This window comes from Haemaphysalis longicornis, unplaced genomic scaffold, assembly GCF_048455015.1.
Source record: "Haemaphysalis longicornis isolate Haplotype H1 unplaced genomic scaffold, Haemaphysalis longicornis Haplotype H1 scaffold_12, whole genome shotgun sequence".
NCBI classification, from domain to species: Eukaryota; Metazoa; Arthropoda; class Arachnida; order Ixodida; family Ixodidae; genus Haemaphysalis; species Haemaphysalis longicornis.
The window spans coordinates 6,265,725-6,285,676 of NW_027526225.1; the positions used below are offsets into that span (position 1 = coordinate 6,265,725).

The 19,952-nt window shown below is 49.1% G+C and overlaps 1 protein-coding gene across 9 annotated transcripts in view; it reads left to right on the forward strand.

Moving 5' to 3' along the window:
• The window catches only part of LOC144162335 (microtubule-associated serine/threonine-protein kinase 3-like), a gene marked incomplete at its 3' end in the record, with an annotated part of 489,334 nt that overhangs the window by 340,019 nt on the left and 129,363 nt on the right, over nt 1–19,952 (forward strand). For all 9 annotated transcript variants that reach the window (XM_077692817.1, XM_077692820.1, XM_077692818.1 and 6 more), the window contains 1 exon segment: nt 2,061–2,140. In XM_077692817.1, coding sequence (XP_077548943.1) covers nt 2,061–2,140 — 80 coding nt within the window.

The window sequence follows — 19,952 nt, forward strand, 5'->3', positions numbered from 1 at the left end:
CTGATGGAGGCGAAAAGCAAAAACGCCCGTGTGTACGAGATTTCGGCGCACGATAAAAGATCCCCATGTGGTCAAAATTAATCCGGAGCCCCCCACTACGGCGCGCCGCATCGCCTGAGTTGCGTCGGCGCGTTAAACCCCACAATCAATCAATGAAGCCACTGTCTGAAACGGCTGACATCATTTTTTAGAAAACACTATTTCTCACAACGTTTGCTTTCACACAAAAAAAAAGAAAACATTTTAACCCTTCAAAGACGTTTTACTGCACGTTAAAAAAAACTTCTAAAATATAAGTGCATTGCTGTTTTTGGTCATTGCCGCCATCATGCCTAACACATTTAGTGCCTTCGCGTGTAGCATGGTCCGCGCAAATGTCATTCGGTATCGTAAGGTCTTAAGCACTAAATGTCATTTTTCTATTAGATGCACCTGGAATATAATTTTGCGGTTTTGTGAGCTCGCCGGTGGTCACCGCTATTACTCCCAAATGACATTTATTTCGCCGTGTAGACCCGAATGGAAAAACCGAATGCCATTAACAGCTAATGTCATTCAACTTGGAGGACATTAGATTTACCGTGTGACATGAGTATTATAAATAGTAATGTAAGTAATGGTATAACGTAGTAGCAATAAGTGCTGGTGAATAATTCAGGCACAGTTATGGACACTTCCAAACGGCATGACCGACGGCGAGGATATCTCTCCCCCCCCCTTTAGATATGAAATGTCATTGGTTGAAGGTCAACAAAATATACGACATTCTTCCAACATCAGTGTTGAAACATATTCCTTTTTGTGTGTTCCTACAGTTATCTTTGTCCCTCTGTCCACTTCCTTCGAACTTCCAGATGCGCAAATCTGCACGAGTTCAGTGTCGTTGCCGCGAAGTCGATGAGTGCGCGACATAGATGAGCGTCTGTCGCGTGCAGATTTCCATGAAGTCTGAATCATGAACCAGAAATTTTACGTTGGCTCGCTTGTTTTAGTGAAGAGCATACGTATGAGTGGACGCTATCGGTTGATGACCGCCGTAGGTACGCTTTCTAGCCTGGGATGGCAAAAAGAGAGAAAAAAGAAAGGCGGGGGATTTTCAGCCCACCAAAATGGCGCCGCTTTTTCCGATGAAAGTGGTGCGCATACCAGTGAGGTAATAAGCCGGTGTTTTCACGGAACTCGCTCTGTTTTTGGAAGTGCTAAATAGAAATAAACTTTGCGAAAACAAAAAGATAAATGTATCTACATAGCTTTGCAGTGGAGGTTTAACGTTGGTGCCAACTGTCTGTAGCATGACGTGCGGACTTTTTTGGAATTTAGAGTTCGCTTAAAGGGATAGATCTTTTTCGTGCACTTGCACCGAAATAAGAGATGCATGTGGTCGAGTTTGTTGTAAGTAGTACTTCAGTTAATCCGAGTACTAACGAATTATTATCGATGCATACCACGAGCTACGTCATCTTCGAATATCGCCGCAACCGAGGAAACTTGCAAACGAACCAATGTCCACATAACGCCGCAGGACGCGCAAGTGTCCCAAGTACGCCACCTCTGGTCGGGCGATCTAAGTTTCGGTACGGTACCCCCAGGTGGCGTCATCAACCTAGTACTGCACGACTGGTTTCTGGCGTCACAACCACGACAGACATCGTCAAGAAGGACGCTCCCATGAAAACTGGACAGCGTGTGACTTACACCTACTAAACGAAATACCAGAGAAATACTTTTTGTAGGTACCGTTGCCGACAACCACTGAATTTATTGCAATATAAACAATGCCCGAAATCAACTCGAATGGTTGTAATGGGCTGGACGGTGCGACACACTGGTTGCACGTTTTGGCATGTGTGCTTTTGGGTACGTGCTTGGGGTCTGTTACGCTTGCCTGTTCTTCCCTATTTTCTTCTCGAATGCTCGTATACTCTGTTTACCGTATTGTATTCTGTATTCAACTTGCTATGCCATCCTTTTTTTGCTTTCAATTTTTTCAGCCTATGACACTCTCTATCGCTGCATGCAAGTGATCTGAGGTTGATTTTCTCTCTCTCTCTCTCTTTCAGGGACGTCGGGGCAGTCGAATTTGGTCCGAATGCGAAGCTCGACCATGGGACAGTCGGCCCCTAACCTTTCCCTCTCAACGGTGAGTGAGTGCACGCCTGCATCCCCACCGCTAGACCGTGCGTTGCTTTTGATTTATTCGCAGCGAAAGCTTTGTGCGCACTAAGTGCCGGTGGGAGATTTGAAAGATACAAAAAATTACACCATCTCCCCGAAGGGAACTACGTGGTGATGCAAATCATCTTGGAGTTCCCTTTATTTTCACTTGTGTTGGTTACCCACCGGTTCCCCTCAACGCTATAACTATATTCTTAGCTTACTGTGTGTACCGTTTGTACGTGGACCCGACTGCGCCTGCGCGCGCGGCTACCGGAGAGGAGAGTCACACTGCACCGTAACGAATGTGCAGCCAGGACGAGGGTCGGCCGCCCGTCGGCGGAATCAAGCCACCCTACCGGAACGAATGCGCACATGCCCAGACTCGTAATTTGATTACTTCGGCCTGATTGCAGTTATTTGTCATTCCGCGGCGTTACGCTGTTGTGGCAGACCCTCGGGCGTTTTAAGGGAGTAACACGTGGTTCCGTATTCGGTGGTCTTTTTTTTTTTTATGCGGAGCCCTGTCACTCCTTCGGTAACGAAACCAGAACACGGCTGGTCCCTCGAAGCGACAATTTGACCTTCAAGCTCAGCCAAGCCCAAGCAACCACCGAACGTCCGTCGGCCGGCCACCGTACGTCCATTCCGGCTCTAGCGGATGTCCGTATTACATCCGTTTTAGTGCCGACTGACGGCAAAATTTTTAACACGAAAGTGTTTTAGTGAGGCCGAGATACTTAAAGATTTCCTTGACGTCATATCTGTCACGGAAGTGACGCCAGTGCAACAAAGCAAGCGGCCTGTAAAGGGTGCACCCCTGCACATAAAGTCTTCTTGTGGGGAAGCAACATGTAGTACTAAACAGTACGTTATACTTACGGTTGTTCGTTTTCGGGTTTTATATTTTAACCCGAAAGTGTTTTATGCCGGGATACACCAAGATTTCACTGACGTCATATCCTTCACGGAAATTACGCTAGTACACCTTTTCCGAAGCGACCCGCCAGCAGGACGTCGCTCGCCAAGCACACCCACAGGACAGCCGCCGACCCGCAAATCATGCTCATTTCGCTGCACATTTCACTTTCGTGTTTTACCGAATCCTGTGACAGAGGAATTAACCACAGTTTTTTTTTTCTCCGTGTAATTTGCCTGGTTTATTTTTCCGAATAAAAAGAGGCTTGTGAAAATGCGGGCATTGGCAAATAAATACGCGCTCGCGCACCGCTATGCTTGAGCCCTCCCAGCCGAGCTCTCATGGGTACACGGTTCCTTACTTTTCTTTATCAGTGCGTCGTACCGGGCTTCGCGCCTTCACATGGTGCGTGCCCGCTCCGCTCATGTGATAAATGCGCTGCTGTGACGGGTGGCGTGATTTGAAACGGGTAAATTACTACCGGATACTTACAACAAATTATTTAGATTACTCCTCTCGTTTATTACATACATCGTCCGGATTTCTTCTATTTCTTTTGAACATGCGGGGTCGATGAAGCTGTCAAATTTTTAAAGGGAAATCTATCTCAGTGGGACCGTTGACGCTCTCTGTAATAACTACTGCATTTCCCCATAGGCCGGTGGGTCGACCGAAAAGAGCGCTCCGATAAAATGTCTGGACACGCGGCGCGTGCGCCAAACATGACTTCCCTGATTGTGTCAAAATGGTTACGTGAAAATCGCGAAAAAGAAACGGTTCCAGATAAGACAATACACGCATCGATGATGAAGAGGGAGTACATTAATAGTACACCTTTATATATCATAAACCACGTATCGGTGTGCACTTAGATCGTTCGTAGTGCGCTTAGTGCGCGAAAAAATCGTCGCATGGGTTCCTTCTTCGTGATTTGGGTCTTTGGAGGTTTGACGTTCCATTAGACGCGCGTTTACAGCGACGGTGGGACGCATGTTTTAGCCAAGGTTTTGACGCAGTTTTTATGCGAAAAAGTCGTCGCGCTTCTCTGAGCTTTCTTTAGGACGGGATGGTACATATTTTTTTTGTGTAAACGTGTGTTCATCTAAGGTGTTCTCGTTGAGCTATACGGCAGGTTGGCACAGTCGACGCAGTGAATGATAGAGTGTTTTAGTATAGTGTTGTAGCTGTTCGCGCGCCGCAATCTCAAACTGATAGCGCCTCGTTACGGTTAACGTGCCCGCTAACGCTATGGGCGCGCTAAAGTGGTGCTTTCCGCTATACTAAAACTCTCTGATAATGCTTGCCTTGGCGTATCGATGAGTCGATCGAGCCGTTCTACATGGCGTGGCCGGTTGGGATGCGGCGATAAACGAATGCAGAGGTCTCTTCGAGAGAAGTCGCTTGAGCGGTGGCACGTGCACCCGGGATTACGTGGTATTTCTTGTATTTTGTGTATTTCGCGGCTTTTTCCGTCCTCCCCCCCCTTCCCCGACAGAAAATTGCGAAAGCCATATCGCGAAGAAAACGCCAGATTGTAGAGGGCCCGTTTTTCGAGGCGGTCTATGTAATTCTTATTGACATCTTTGGGATTATACTTCTAGTTTAAACGTTTGCTAGTACCGAAATAATTTCGAAAGCTTGAAAAATACAGCTTGTTACCATTCATGCCGAAGCCTAAACTATCTGGGTTTGCACGGTTTTCCTGTAGCTATTCGTCCTTTCTTTGTGTTTTCTTTTAAATCTTGGTTCAAGTTAGCTGTTAGCTGATCCACCCCTGGCATGCATAGTTCCCGTGGTAAACCTTGGTTTCGCTCTTAGTTTTCTCCCCCCCCCCCCCCCATTTTTTCCGGCGTCTCTTCAGTTAATAGCCTAGGTAATAATTAATCACCAATTAATAACAATCCGTCGTTGGTCGTGTGCGCCTTCATAATTTAACTCTGTAAGGAAGACGTGCGGGGGAAGGGATTGAGAAGAGTGCTTTCACCACCCCGCTAGAGATGTGAGCGGTTGAAAAAAAAAATTTGAAAGGAAAAGTTTTTTTTGTTTTTGTTTTTGTTGTTGTTGTTGTTTTGTTTTTGAACCATGACAACACTGAAAAAAAAAAAAAGCAGAGCTTCTCCGGGGCAATTTGTTGGGATGCGACGAATCTGCAGGGAGGGAAGCGCTTTCCGAAATTAATGCGTTGGCGTGAAATCGTGCGCCTATTTCGAAAGCAGAAGCTCTCTTGGGACTTTTGTGATGCAGCATGTAACAATTACATTCGTTTCAGTGTTTGCTGGGCACGAGGTCGCGGGTTCGATTCCCGGTCGCCGCGGCCGCTTTTCTGATGAAGGCGGAAAGCAAGAACGCCCGCGTGTACGAGATTTCGGCGCGCGGTAAAGATCCCCAGGTGGTCAAAATTAATCCGGAGTCCTCTGCCTACGGCGTGCCTCATCGCCTGCGTTACGTCGGCGCGTAAAACCCCAACAATCACAAATCAATCGTTTCAGTGTTAAATGAAAAATTTTTTGGACACTTAAGTCTCTTAAACGATTAGAAGGCGAAAGCCAGCGATTGTCGAAGGCTTTTTCACCGCTTCATCGTGCTTGCGGTGCTGTCACGTTCATACGTCATGTGGCACGCATTCTGATAGTTCTCGTTCCATCCCGGTGAGGAACCGGGTTAGCGCTGTAGTTACCGCACTTGACCGCGGCTGTGGCGACCCGGGTTCAAATCCTTCTTCTTCCGGGTTCACGTTCTTTCTACGGAACAAAAAATAATAACACACGGTAAGTGGAAGACGCATTACTGGAACAGCGTCGTCTAGTGTCGCTTAACAGGCTCCTAATATACCGCCAATATAAACAGTATAGATATATCTTACGATAGGTGGAGCAGTTCGAACTGTGTTCTTGAGAAAGTTGCTCCCAAATTTGGAGAAACTTCGCTTCGACTGACGGCGCGGCGGGTTAGTGAAGCGCAATTCATCCTTATATTTATACATATAAATGACTTTCGTGTCTTACACGAACTGCAATTTCAATTGAAAGTCTTTGTTGCTATCTGGTATGTTATTCAAAAAGTTCACCTCAAGACGAGGGGCAGGTTGGGAATGCGGCCGCTCATGGATGCTTTATGCCGTCGCGGCGCATCAGCGAGAACAACTACTAGTGCATTAGCATAGCAAGTAGCGTACGCTACGGTACTGTCGTGGGAATGGCGCGGCGGGCCGCCCGTTCAAGAAACAAACGCGTCCATGCGCAATTGGGTCCCGGTTCCCGCCGCCGCTAGCATAGCGTACGCTACTTGCTATGCTAATGCACTCTACTGACCGGGCTCTAACGTACTCCGTCTAGACTCCAGCACCCATATTTGTCCGGCATCCTCTTAGAAATAGCGTTCCCAATTTCCGCCGCTGGCTGCCTGCGCCGTAGGGACTCGTTGCAACATTTTGAGGATGCCGAGTAAACCCGCCGTTATCTTTCGTGCGTTGATTGAGAGAAAAGACTGTGGTGACGTCGACAACCCTCGCACCAACCTTTGTTTAGTTCCGGCCCGCGCACACGCCATCCGCTTCCGTTTGTGCGCTGCTGACGGTAGTCACGTGACGCAGATGCGAACTCTGAAGTGTCTAATTTCCGCCATCGCTTGTTTGTTCGCTCCGAGAACTTAAATGCGTTGTTCTCTGATTCGGCTTCCCAGCGACAAACAGCGCCGGCGCCAGACTAAGCTGTTTTTTTTTTTTTTTTCTCCCCGCGTTCGGAAAGGTTTTGTCAACAGGCCAAACCTTTGTTTGCTGTTTCGCATAAAAGGAAACGTTGTGTACACTCGCCCCTACGTGTTCCAAGAAGGACACTGGCGCGGGTGTTGTTTAGCGGGTCAACAAGGCTGCGATGGATTCAGGAATTGGTAATCCGGCCTTGCCGCGGGAACGAACTGCGCATGCGCGCGTGCTGTGACAACTTGGCAGGAAGCTCGTGGGCGGGACGGGAAAATACAGCTGCGCGGCGGTTGGTTTCCAGTTGCATAAATACGTGCAACATGCAGTAAAATCCGGTTAACTCGATTACTCAAACTTTGGGTTATTCGAGTTTTTTTTTTTTTTTTTTTAATGCGAATCTCAAATCGAGCGGTCGGATGATTCGAAAACTTTCGAAATTCTGTGAGGACTAAAGGTTTACCTTGCGATTACAACAAAGTATGAATTTGAAGTGTGAAGTATGACTTGACTTGAATTTTAATGAACGGACAAGAAGCAGCAGCTGGTAGCGCAAGCTTTGCTTCCCTCTAGCGGCCGCATAGCGTGTTGTTAGAACAGAAGAGGGGGGTAGGGGGTGAACGCCTGGTGTGGTGAGGGTATGAGGCACTTCCGTTTGGAGGCAGCATGCACCAAATACGAAGAATATACCAACACGGCGCTGTAAAAAAAAAAAAAACTGCCCAACGCCGGCACTGAGGTCGCGGTTTAGAAAAGCAAAGGATCAAGAAAAAAATTTAAGACCCGCGCGGAAGTTGCTCGAAAGCTAGGCGTGACTGAATCCGACTGCGCACGCTACACAACGAATTTCAGTCCAATGGTTGGGATGAAGCGTATGAACGAAAGCGTATCGAGGAACTTTAGTTTGGACGTGGATGAGGACAACCGCAACAATAATAAGTTCGGTGTTTCGTGTACAGTCTGCAACCTGAAGCCATGAGAAATTCGTCGCAGGTGTTGTTAACGTAACAGAATCACAAAAATACTCGATGGACAAATGATAAGAAGCAGTGACAGTCGTCCTGTTGTTCATTGTGGGGAACGAACGAGGGTATAGCAAGTGCGATCACTACCTTCTCAGGCGAGGAGTGAGGTGTGAGCAGGTATGCTGTCGACCCAGTCGCCGCAGGCTCTTCTTCTCGGAAACAGGAAAGGGGCTGAGTCACAAGCTACCAAATTTGCTTGGCCCAACAACGGGCCATTAGACGCTGACCGACTTCGGCCCCGGTGCGGCCAAAAAGGTTGGAACAACCAGAGTTACTCACTATACACCAGTTTCTGGTCGCCCTACATCAAAAGAAGTATTAAAAAAAAAAAAAAACTCCCACCTCCCCTCGCGGGAACCCCTGTGTAGATGCGTAGCTCGATGAAGGTTCACGTTGCAGCGTTGGACAGCGGAGGAACGGCGCTGGAACGATGGAGCGGAGCGGCACAGGCACCGCGTTTTATAGCGCGCATAACGGTGAGGGGACGCGCCGGCGCCAGTGCGTCTGCCGCGGCTATGACGCAACACAATCCAACACAATCCACTTTAATAAAATCCAAGCCAAGCCGATCCAATCCAATCTAATGCCCCTCGCGAGAGAGGGGCATCAGAAAGGAGACGGGGTGAGCGGCGGAGAGCGCATCTCGCGCGGCGAGGAGAATGGGGGAGAGGCGGACACCGACGACGACAACGCCGACGACGCCGGATGCAGGGACAAGGCGAGTGAATGAGCTGCAGTCGCATCCAAAAGGGTCTAGCAATATTCGAATAAATACGGTGCGTACACTGCTTTGACTAGTCCCGTGGATACTAGCCCTATAGAGAACCTATGTGAAGGGCGACTTCAACAGCTAGTGGCCGTTTTTACCTGAACCGTATCACGACGCGGCAAACGTGACTTGCGTGGATGAGCCGCTAGGGCGGTTTTTTGTCGTGTTCATCCACTACGCCGACAGTCGCGTTTTTTTGTTGTTGTTATTAACATCAAAGCCGAGCCAACTTTCATCGAGCTATGGTCTATGCTGCCCTTATGACAAAAGGTCGCCATAAATGAAACGAGCACTGGGTTTGCTCCGTATCCCATCGTCTTTGCGTTCACCGAAAAAGAGCGGGTACGACTGCTGTTGTAGAGTACACCGTCGACGTTTATTGGGAGGGTATTGCAGTTGCGTAGCCAGAAATATTTTTCGGGCGGTGTTGTCCGCCGTCGGCAAAAAAAAAAAAAAAGCCTAAAAGGTGAGAGCGCCTGCGCGCAAACATTATTTCATTTTCATTTTTCGTCTATAATTTTCTTATTTGGTTAATATACCGATGCGGAGTGTGAACAACGTGGACGACAAAAAGGCCGGAATGAGGAGGAGACAGAGGAGAATGCACAGCTCAGAAAATTTCGGGGTTATCGGGGTGTTCTGATACCGAACCCCCCCCCCCCCCCCCCCCCTGTGGTAACTACGTTCTTGGGTAGGGCAACTTGGCCCGCGTTGTTTCCGCCGTGCGCAGATGCGGCTCGGTTCGCCGTACTCTCCCTATCTCCCTGCTCGGCCTCCCATAGAAACATGGCGCGTATTTGTTCAAATTAGCCACCGTGTCGGCGCGCAAACGTCGGCACCGCAGCTGGAGCCGTCGGTCAGTTGGCACCGGAGCTCCCTTTGTCTGCCTCCCGCGGGAAATATCCCCGTGGTCCTCTTTTTTTCGGGAGGTGTGTTCTCTGTGTGTCCTCGTCAACACGCACGCTCGAGTGCCTTGTACACAGAGCGGCGGACGCGGACATCGCCGAGGACAAATTTGCCGGTTGGATCAGTGCAGTTCTACTTCCGGGTTTCTCTTCTTCCGCTCAGCCTTCTCGTTCCGGTTTGAGCGGGAACTGTCGATTTTTTTTTTATTTTTCTTTTGTACGACGAAGTGGCGTCACGGTGCATGTAAATTGAAACTCGGTTTATTAGTATTATGCTGTAGTGTTAATCTACAGTGTTTTGTCGTTTCCGAGAAACGTGCCCCAATTTGGTAAAAAGAGAGATTATACAAGTCACGATTTGTATGCTAGAAGGACATTTTTAACGAATCGAACTTGGACTTTGTCTTCATGGCCAAATCAATGCTAGAGGGACTTTGGGCCGAAGCGCCCCTTCAACTTGTAGCAACATGGGCGGAAAGAAAGAAGAAAGAGCATTGCAATCGTTAACGTACAGTGCGCGTGCGCTTGTGAGCGTTTTTAAAGAGCGAGCACCTCGCAGCAGGCAGAGGTTAGGATTGTAAACCAAGTGCTGAGGGCGCGCATTTCATTTGTTCGCTTCAATATTTGATCGTTTACGGTTGTGCGCAATTCATTATCCATTTATTTAATTTCGCTGATCGCTGCTTTGTTTTGAGGGGGGGAGGGGGCGGCCACAAACAATGCAGCTTAATTTTCGCTCAGATAGCTAGGATTGAACGTGCTTGGTCGCGCAACCATGTATAACGTCAAAACCAACGCCTTTCAATTCAATTCTTTCAAATTCAAAGTATTTCAACTCATTCAATTCTATGTAGTTTACACCTGCGTCGCTAGATAAGATACAGAGTACCACTGAGGCACGCACAGGAGCAACGGCGGCCATTTTGGTGTTTATCAGTGCTGCCATATTGCCACTTCTGCGGCCTCACCGCTCACTTGGACGAGTGCATTTGTAAATAACACTGCCGAAGACGCAGAAACGCGGCATCTTCGTACACGCTTCTGCAGCTGCAATGATGCGAAACGCGTCGTCTCTGATTCGCGTTCGGAACGACGCCACTAGCGCGCAGCCGCAGAGCAGGGAGGACAAGCTGAGACTACCGCCGTTGGCCGACAGAAAACGAATAAGCAACAAAATGGCGGCGCCCGTGAACCGTCGCCGTGTAAGCAAATGTCACGTGATGCGAACTGACCAGTGATCACGGCGGCGGGACGGAACAATGGGAGAAAAGAGTGCCGATAGTCTGTACCCTTGTCTAGGGACACTAATTTGCACGTTTCACCAGATTTTAATCAGTCTTGTAGATCGGCTGGTCAATTGGCCGGACTATATTTATTGATTGTAGGGTTTAACGCGCCGACGCAATGAAGGCGATGAGGCGCGCCGTAGTGGAGGGCTCCGGATTAATTTTGACCACCTGGGGATCTTTAACGTGCGCCGAAATCTCGTACACACGGGCGTTTTTGCTTTTCGCCCCCATCAGAAAAGCGGCCGCCGCGGCTGGGAATCGAACCCGCGACCTCGTGCTCAGCAGCGCAACGCCTTAGCCACTGAGGCCGGACTATATTTAACCGGTGTGTGTTACCAAGCGCGTTGCAACCGAACCACTTTTGAAAGGGCCACGAAGACAGACGACTTTATTTAGTTTGAAACAGTTACCCTTGGGTAACTCATTCAGCTTTTTTTTTTTTTCATCCTGAAAGATATTAAAAAAAGACACAATTAACAAGCTTTCAAATTTCGCGCCACACGACTTAAATAGAAACATAATAGCGGGAATGCAAATGACACAGTTATCAGCGTGTTAACTGCACGTTAGAATTCAATTGGCAGGATCAAACGAAACTGTAGACGCGCACCTCTGCAATGGCGCAGTCATCTTTCTTGGTGGTGTCTCTGTACCTCCGCCAATCGCCCAAACAAAGCCCTGTGACGTCATCAGGACACGGCGAGATAGTGGGCGGTGAGTCGCCACTGCTTCGTCTGTTTTTTTTTCGAATTTCTAGCTTGTAGCTTATTTTTCAAAAGTTCGCGTAAAAATTTACGATCACTTCCTGTATAAAGCTGGGAGAAGCGCAAAAGCTCAAAGTGCGTCCAATCGATCGTCGAACCTGCAAATACCAAAATCGAAAGCGAAAAACGATGCAACGTGACGATTTTTTTCGCGAGCCAAGTGAACTCGTCTGCGAGCGATTCAAATGTATACCGATACGTAGTCTATGAGCTAAAGGTATACTATTGTACTCCTAATGATCGATGCGTGTACTGTCGTATCTAGAACCGTTCCTTTTTCGCGATTTTCGGGTAACAGTTTTGACGTAGTGGAGAGCCCTGTTTCACGGACGTGCCGGGTGTCCAGATATCTTATCAGAGCTTTTCGGTCTACCCAACCGGTCTATGGGAGAATGCGTTACTTTTTTTTTTTTACAAGACGCCACCGGTCTTGTGAAAAAATTTGGAAACTACGTCAATGCAGTTTCCAAACGAACCAAACGTGTACCTTGTCTCCACGATCCCTTTAATAAAAGTCGCACAGCCAATTGATGAAGACAGCCGAAATGAAGCTGCCATTTGGGGCACGCCGAGGGAATAAAAAGAAAGATGTCGGCTTATTCAGAGAGAATTCTGTCCATACCCTGGGCAGAATTCCTGAGAATACCCTGAGTGCTATGATTGGAGGCCGCACATGAAGAGGTGTATCAAAGGTGCTTGTCTGAACGTGACCCAGCGTCGGAAGCTACCGCCTTAGGCGGGCTGTGTTGCAAGTATTAAGAGATGCTGGGATGGTCTGTGCAAGAAATGATTGGGCGGTAAGAGTGAGGGGAGGGGGGCTCTGAGGCCGCGATTCTGTCGGGAAAGTAACGAACCTAGCGCTCGCAGAGTCTAACTGGCCAATCAAAGTCGTCGGCACCGAACACACTGAGCCATACGCCTCCAGGCAGTGTCGATCATTCCGGGAACGAAGTTGGAGCGCTCTCATCAGGGGCCCCACTCGATTTACAGTTTCGGGCTCACCCGCCGCGGAGGCGTTGTGCTGCTGAGCACGAAGACGCGGGCTCGATTCCAGGCCGCCGCCGCGACCGCTTTTCTGGTGGAGGCGAAAAGCAAAAACGCCCGTGTGTTCGAGATTTCGTGCACGTTGAAGATCCCCAGGTGGTCTAAATTAATCCGGAGCCCTCCCCTAGGGCGCACCTCATCGCCTGTGAGGTGTCGGCGCGTTAAACCTCACGAATCAATCAATCAATCAATCAATCAATCAATCAATCAATCAATCAGTTTCGGACTCGTCACGGTTCGCGGGTAGCCGGAGGATACCTCACGCGCTTCGAATATATGTGAAACACGAATGCCAGGTTGCTTCTTGGGAGTCTACGGAGAGTCCAGGACTGTTGATCGAAGAGCCTCAGTGTGAACGTTTAGGTTTTGGCGCGAAATTCAAAGTTGTTAGGTTGGCGAAGGAAATACTACACGTCGCAACCAATCAGCGTCCTGGTTTGAATAGGTGGAATTGAGGTGCGTAGGGAGCGAATGAAGGGGCGTACTGAAAAATGGCATCGGAGGCCATTTTTCTCAGTGTGTGCTATTTTAGGGGCATGTAGCACGGCTGGAGGTTTCTTGTGGTCGAACTTGAATTGCTTGCGAGAACATTTTCCCGAGCATCCCTGCTGCCGGGGATGCTCGGCAGCAGTAGACATGCCCAGTAGACATCCCCTACTGGGCATGTCTAGCTTTCCCACATAGTTTCGGTGTAGCGCAAGGAAGACCAGCTAATTGCCTCATGCCAAACCAGTTGTAGAACGGCTTGAACGCAGCCAAGTGCGATTCCCGAAATAGTTGCGTGCTCTGCGGCGAAACCAGAAAAGCGTACAGGCAGTGCGGCAAAGCCCCAACTATGGAACTCCGCTTACGCTAGGTACAAAGAAAAACAGAAAAAAAAAAACGAGTGGAAAGTCGAGGGGGACAGTGTTCGTGAGGAAGTGACCCGGAGAAACTGCGTGATTTTGGCTTTACTTTCGCGCGCAAAAAAAAAGCCTGTACAGCGCCGCTACATGCTTTGAAAAATGACCATCATGTAACGGACGGAAACCTAATAACGCAATTAGGGCCCCGTTCTGCTTGCCGAAGGCGCGCCTAGTTGCAATGCCTGGGTTTGCGGGTTGTGCAAGCGAGGGTTGAGTTCCTTGGAGCTGCAAAAGCGCACCCGGCTCACTCCTTCAGTTCGATCCAGGCAATCGAGGCTCTAGTATCATGAAACATTTGATGGAAACACGCCCGGTACAGAGTTTGATAGTTGTGACAGAGTTTGACTGCTGCGGCACTCCGAGTATATAATAGAGAAAACCGCCACGAGAATTGAACGAAAAAAAGGAGAAAAAGAAAGCCACGATAGAAAGATATAGGATATGGGTAATTGTGTTAGCATCGGTCCAGGATAAGGATACTAAGAAGCAAAGGTTTTCAAGTCCGTGAAGATTTCGCAAATAACGAACTTTCCAGTGCGGAGCACGCGATCGGTCGAAAAGGTTTTGACAGGCAAAAAAAAAAAAAAAAACGGTTTGGTTTTTCTTTTAGGAGTTCCCTTCCAGGGATGAAAGATTTTAAGCCAGCGAATGTTTGCGACAAAAAAAAAAAAAAAGCCTGTTGGAATAGAAATTGCGTTGCAAACAAAGCGTCTCGCTCTCTTGCTATAGTGTATACCTGCCTGCGTGCCACCATTTAGCTTGGATGCTTACGTCTGCGCGTGCACTTTTGGGATCCACTGGCGGTGCTCTTTTTGCTGGGCCCAAAACTCTGGCGGTTGTTTAGACCCACTAACCGACATTTGCCGCGGTGCTGTTGCTTCACACTGTCGTGTCAAGTCACGAGCAACGGAAAAGAAAAGGAGAGGCGGTAAGTTGGATCCCTGGTAACGTTAATGGCACGCCATCTGGGTGTAGCGGCTGTTCCTCGGTGCGTGGCTGTGGCTCATGGAGCAGCGCCATGTACGCATTTTATGCAGAGGCGCAGGTTTCTTTCTTTGCTTCTTTTTGTTTGTTTCTTAGCTTCCCCCCTTCTTGCTTTCTTTGGCGGCGTACCTAGTGGAGCGTGTAAATTGGCGGAGGACTGTCTCGTGGGAGCTGCTCGGGAGTGCGCGTGGGTGCTGGTGTGTGCGTGCGCAGTTGGGTATAAAAACTGGGGGCGGTCAGGCTGTTCTGGAGTGGAGATGCGGCAGCGTGGGAAGAAAAACGGTAGTTAGGTTTTTTTTTTTTTTTTTTTTCCCGAAACGCTTGATGGAACCTTTTGAGTTGCGCAGGGAGGAACAGAAATCTAATCTGCGCAACGGCGACGCACTTTTCGTGTGCATATATGCATGCACGCGTGCGTGTGTGCATGCATGTGTGCCTGCGTGTATGTGTTTTCTTATGTATGTGTATACACTCAAAGCCCTTTGATACGCTTCTGGTTCACTACACTACGCTCTCAATTGTGAACACTAAAAATGCCCCACAGCGTTACGGTGTTTTTTTTTTTTTTTCGGTTACTGCGTTCCTCGATAACACGATGTCCCGGTAAGTGCATTCAAAATTTTCGAAGTTTTGTCCACCTACGAGCGTTTTACGCTGAACGAAAAACGTGCTGACGTGAGTGCGGACCGAGCCTCCGCGCGCGCGGCGCAATAAGCAGGCGCCGAGCGGCGGTCGGGCCGCCTGGGTCACCGCGGCGGCTTTCCCGCAGTGCTGGGCTTGCCGGAGTTACTTGGTAACGCGGCTGCCTTCAGCCAACGTCGCCCGTATAACGACGTCCCAACGTGCGAAACGCTAGCCTTGGAAGAAGTCGTGGCGGAATCACGCCGTGAAGCATCTGCGCCGGCGCTGGACGAAGCGTCTGAGAAAGATGGCGGCGACGACGGGGAGGAAGAGGTGGCGTCTCCGGCGGCCACGTATGCTCAGGCCGTAGTCGGCTTGGAAGCGGTGCGGAGCTAATTTCGCGCGAAGGACAATCGCAGTGCGGACAAAAGTCTGCAATGCTTAGAAGAGGAGCTCTTGCTGTCAAAGGGCCGCAGCGTGTGCCAGCAGACGTTGACAGACGTGTACAAGGAAAAAAGGCCATTCAATGTCTCTCGATTGTTTTTTTTTTTTTTTTTTTTTTACTGCGGCGGATAATACGTTTTCCCGGATGGTGCGTTCCTCCCTGGCGTTTTTTAACGCGTCAACGAGGTACTACTGTATATGCATGTGTCAGTGTCTATGAATGAGGAGAGAGGTACAATAAACTTAATTGTATAAGCGAACTTCATCCTGCAGCACGTTAACACACACGCGTGCCCGTTCATACACGGAGACACGCACACTATTTCTGCAATCTCGTTTCTGTTTCTGGAAAAAATTCTACTCATTTTCTAAGAACATTTTATGAACCCGCACATTCTGAATTGCCCTTGTAGTTTGCCTGTGCAATGGGCTTGGTGTTTATGAACTCAAAGTGTATGTGCGCGGCGTTTGTGGGCTTTGTTCGTCGCTTTTAAAACACGCAAAAAACTTTTTCAGAGCGCAGCTCTTGAGCGCTCGCTCCTGTGGTCTCGCGTCGCCGTCGGCCTCGTTGTAACCGAGCGCACGAAGAGGACACTAAAGATAGGGCGAGCAGCAAAGCGGAGGAGAAAGCAGGGCGAAATCGTGAGGGGAGGGTGGTATGTCGAGGCCGCGCGAGACATGCTCGGCGGCGGCGACGCGCTGCGGGCCGTTAACGCCAGAGTGGCACGGGCCGCCGTGCGTACGCTGATGATGCGATCAATTCCTGAGACTCAGCAGGTATGCGCCGTCACCGAGAAGACGGTGCTCAAATATCGCATTAGGGAGTATCGTAATTGTTGGCCAGTTTTTTGTTCGTTTTTGACAGATCATAACGTTTTTAGGCGAATCTCTGGGCCAAAAGTAAACACGCCTTGAGTGTAAACGGGACCATTTTATTTAAGCATCTAAGCTTGTTGCAGGTTCTGTCTCAAGCAGGTCTTTCAGGCTGTCGAACTGTTTTTATTGTGTTGTTTTTACTGCGAAGTAGTATACCTCTAACCAGCCAAGGAAATTTTCGGTTCCGCGTCAGCAGAGAACTCCCAGGCTACTATTGGCTACACAAAGAAACATCCCAGGCAACTACTGGCTACGCCCAGGCTACACAAACAAACTATGGAACCGCCAGGGATCGAACCTGGGCCAGAAGAGAAGCGGAGTGAGAGCCCGCCGTCTTACCGACGAAGCCCCGCCCACACGTGGAGACGGGGAGACAGGCGGTGGTTTGGATTCAGCGTCTGGGGAGACGGAGGGTGCTTTTTGGAAGCGACACACGAAACAAGAATGAGGGGGAGGCAGTGATAGAGATGACGCCATAGATGCGCGTGCCGCCCTCCTCGTCCTTCGAAAGTCGCTCCTCTCCGTTTTCTTTCTTCCGACGCTGTTGCGTTCGGGACCCCGCCCCTGCGAAACCCAGGTAATCGCTGGCAGATTCTGTGTTTTCACTCCTTGTAGAGCCACATGTGTGAATTCAAGTGACGCCGCATGGGTAATCGCTGTGGGTGTCGTTTACAGCTTCGCAGTCCAACCACCTTCATTTTCTTTGTAATTCTTTTATTCGTAATTAGACATTTAGAATCGATGTCGGCTGCTCCCGTGAAGGGGGAGCTTGCACTATTGGCGTGGTTAGACTTCTCGGCCACGCCTTTCTGAGAAACGCGAGAGGAATAAATAATATTTAAGTTGTAACAAAATGCGCGGGGTTTATGAGCGCATAAAATGGGAACCAACGGGGCTTTAAAGATATGTATTCTTTACGACGAAGTACTCGTGACACGATATTGGTTTCGTCGTAAGCGATACTCGATTAAAAAAAGAGACGTTCTGCTCTCAACGAAACCCTTTGAATCAGGCGGGATTTCTAATTAAGCGATTTCGTTATAAGCAGGGTTTGCTGTAATCCCGTGAAATAAACGGGTTGAGGGCAGAAGCAGATAAATAGACCCTATTTTCAATTGAAATTGTGATTTGAAATTCGCGCCTGTGCTCACAGCAAGAGAATTCAATTGGTTTCGTCGAATAATGATAACTCGAACCGCTAGCGAACGTGATACCATGGACGAAAAAAAAAGGCGTGAAAAACACGCTAGACTTCATCTCGATTTTTGACCGAGATTGTTCACACGAACGAGTGTTTCTGTTTATCTTTTCTCGTGTCATGTACGTATATGCTTGTTTCCTTGTATTCTTTTTCCTTTCATGCATGCACACGTGCTTGTTTGATTGATTCTGAGATTTAATGCGCCCACGCTTCACAGGCGATGAGGCGCGCCGTAGTGAAGGGCTCTGGATTAATTTCGAGAACCTGGAGATCTTTAACGTGCGCCGAAGTCTCCTACACACGGGCGTTTCCGCTTTTTGCCTCCATCAGAAAAGCGGCCGCCGCGGCCGGGAATCGAACCCTCGCCCTTGGGATCAGCACGCTTGTTTCCTTGTTTCTTACGGCATAAACCGAGTTGAAGTCTAGCGTATGTTTCGGCCTTTCTTTTCTTCGTCCAGATTCACGTTCCCTATCCGTATGAGTGGATTAGTTAGTAACCAACTGGCCCGACTTTACGCTTTAATTGATTTCACCGAAGCGAATTCGTCGCTTTCATTTGCGTCTCCAATGTGTAATTGATCTCACGATGTCATTTATTCTGCTGTAGGGCTAAATTCCGCCGAAAAATCGCAGAAAAAGAAAGAACGCCGAAGCACACAACACTTCACGCTATGACGTCACGCGCTGTGACGTCGCGCTGGTTTTACAGTCTCGTTAACCGTTAACCGTGCACCTTGGAAAATTTTGGTGGTAACTATTGTTTACGTCTCTTTGCCCATTGACGGTTCGTGCAGGTCAGATGCGATCACAACGCGCTGCATTCCGCCCTGAAGACATCAGAATGCCGTCACCATCGATAGAATACAGGGAAGGGATATGGATTGTCGGTGACGCTACTTCTAAGCGCCGTTTTTAAAGCGAACGCTTTCTCGGTGGCGACGTCCTGTCAAAAAAAATTGGGCCCATCTCCCCGCGAGGGGGACTCGAGTAAATGCGTCGCATAGGGGGTGGGTGTATTGCGTTAACGTTTAGTGTTTGGGGAGTTGGTGGTAGTGAATGCGTTGTATCAGCAGCTTCTTGACGTAGTTTGAATGAGTCAAGGATATAAGGCGCGTTCGTAGCGTCCCATTCTGCGTCGGCTTTGTGGCGCAGTGGGTAGAGCACCATGTACATTGCGTTCCGCCCGCAGGGTCGAGGGATCGAAACTATAGGCGCCGGATAGTATTTTTTTTTATATAGTGTAGGGGGAGGGGTGCGGACTACGACTACGGACGTCAACGCGGGTGACATCGTGAGTTACTGAAATGCTCTGCATTTAAAACTAATGCATGTCCCCGTACACCTGTTGGTCAACCGGAAAGCTCTGATAAAACCTCTGTATATACAGCGCGTGCGTGAAACCGCGGTTTCTATTCTGTCAAAACGGTTACTTGAAAGTCGCTAAAAAGGAAGGCTTCTAGACAAGATCTTAATACACGCATCGATCATCAAGAAGAAGTACAATAGTCTACTTTTATATCATAATTACCATGTATCGATATCGTACGTAGATGCGTTGACTTAGTGCGCGAAAAATTGTCGCATGGGTTCGTACTTCGTTCGCGATTTGGCTCTTTGGAGGTTTGACGATCGATTAGACGCACTTTTAGCGAAGTTTTTATTTTTAAGTGCGAATGCACTTTATAAGCGACCCCGAACCTTCCGCCGTCCGCATAGCAACAGCTGCGGGTGCGCGCGCTTTTCGTCTTCCTTAGCAACGGGGGGAGATGGGCGCGCGCTGCCTGGCCGCTGACATGGCACATACCCACGTGGGAGATTGGCCAGGAATAAGTGCGAATGCACTTCTTAAGCGAGCCTGAATTGTCGCGCTCGCATAGCGCCTCCTCTCCCCCCCTCGCCTACTCTCCTAAAGCCCCTTTACTACTCTCCAGCTCGCAACACCCTCTCTCGGCGCGCCAGCCAGGCCACTACACTATATAAAAAAAAAAACAGCATCCGGCGCCAGGTTTCGATCCGATGACTTTGCGGCCGCAGCGCGACGCTCTACCGACTAAGCCACGGACGCGACGTTGATATCAGTGTTAGTAACGCGCCTTATATCTTTAACGCATTCAAACTACGTCGTCAGCGGCGTGCGTTGGCGACTCAGCGGCGTTATAGCGGCTTGATAACTGCGTGGTGTACACGTGATACTACAAACCCGCTAGTTCTGCATTCTCTCACGTGACTGCGCCTCCTCTCCCTTCACTCCGGTCGGCGCTTCGCAGCTGCGGTGCGGTGCGCTCCTCCTCTCGAACATACACGTTAATTCACCAAGATTTCCGCAGAGGGACAAACGAGGCGTGTTAAGCCGAA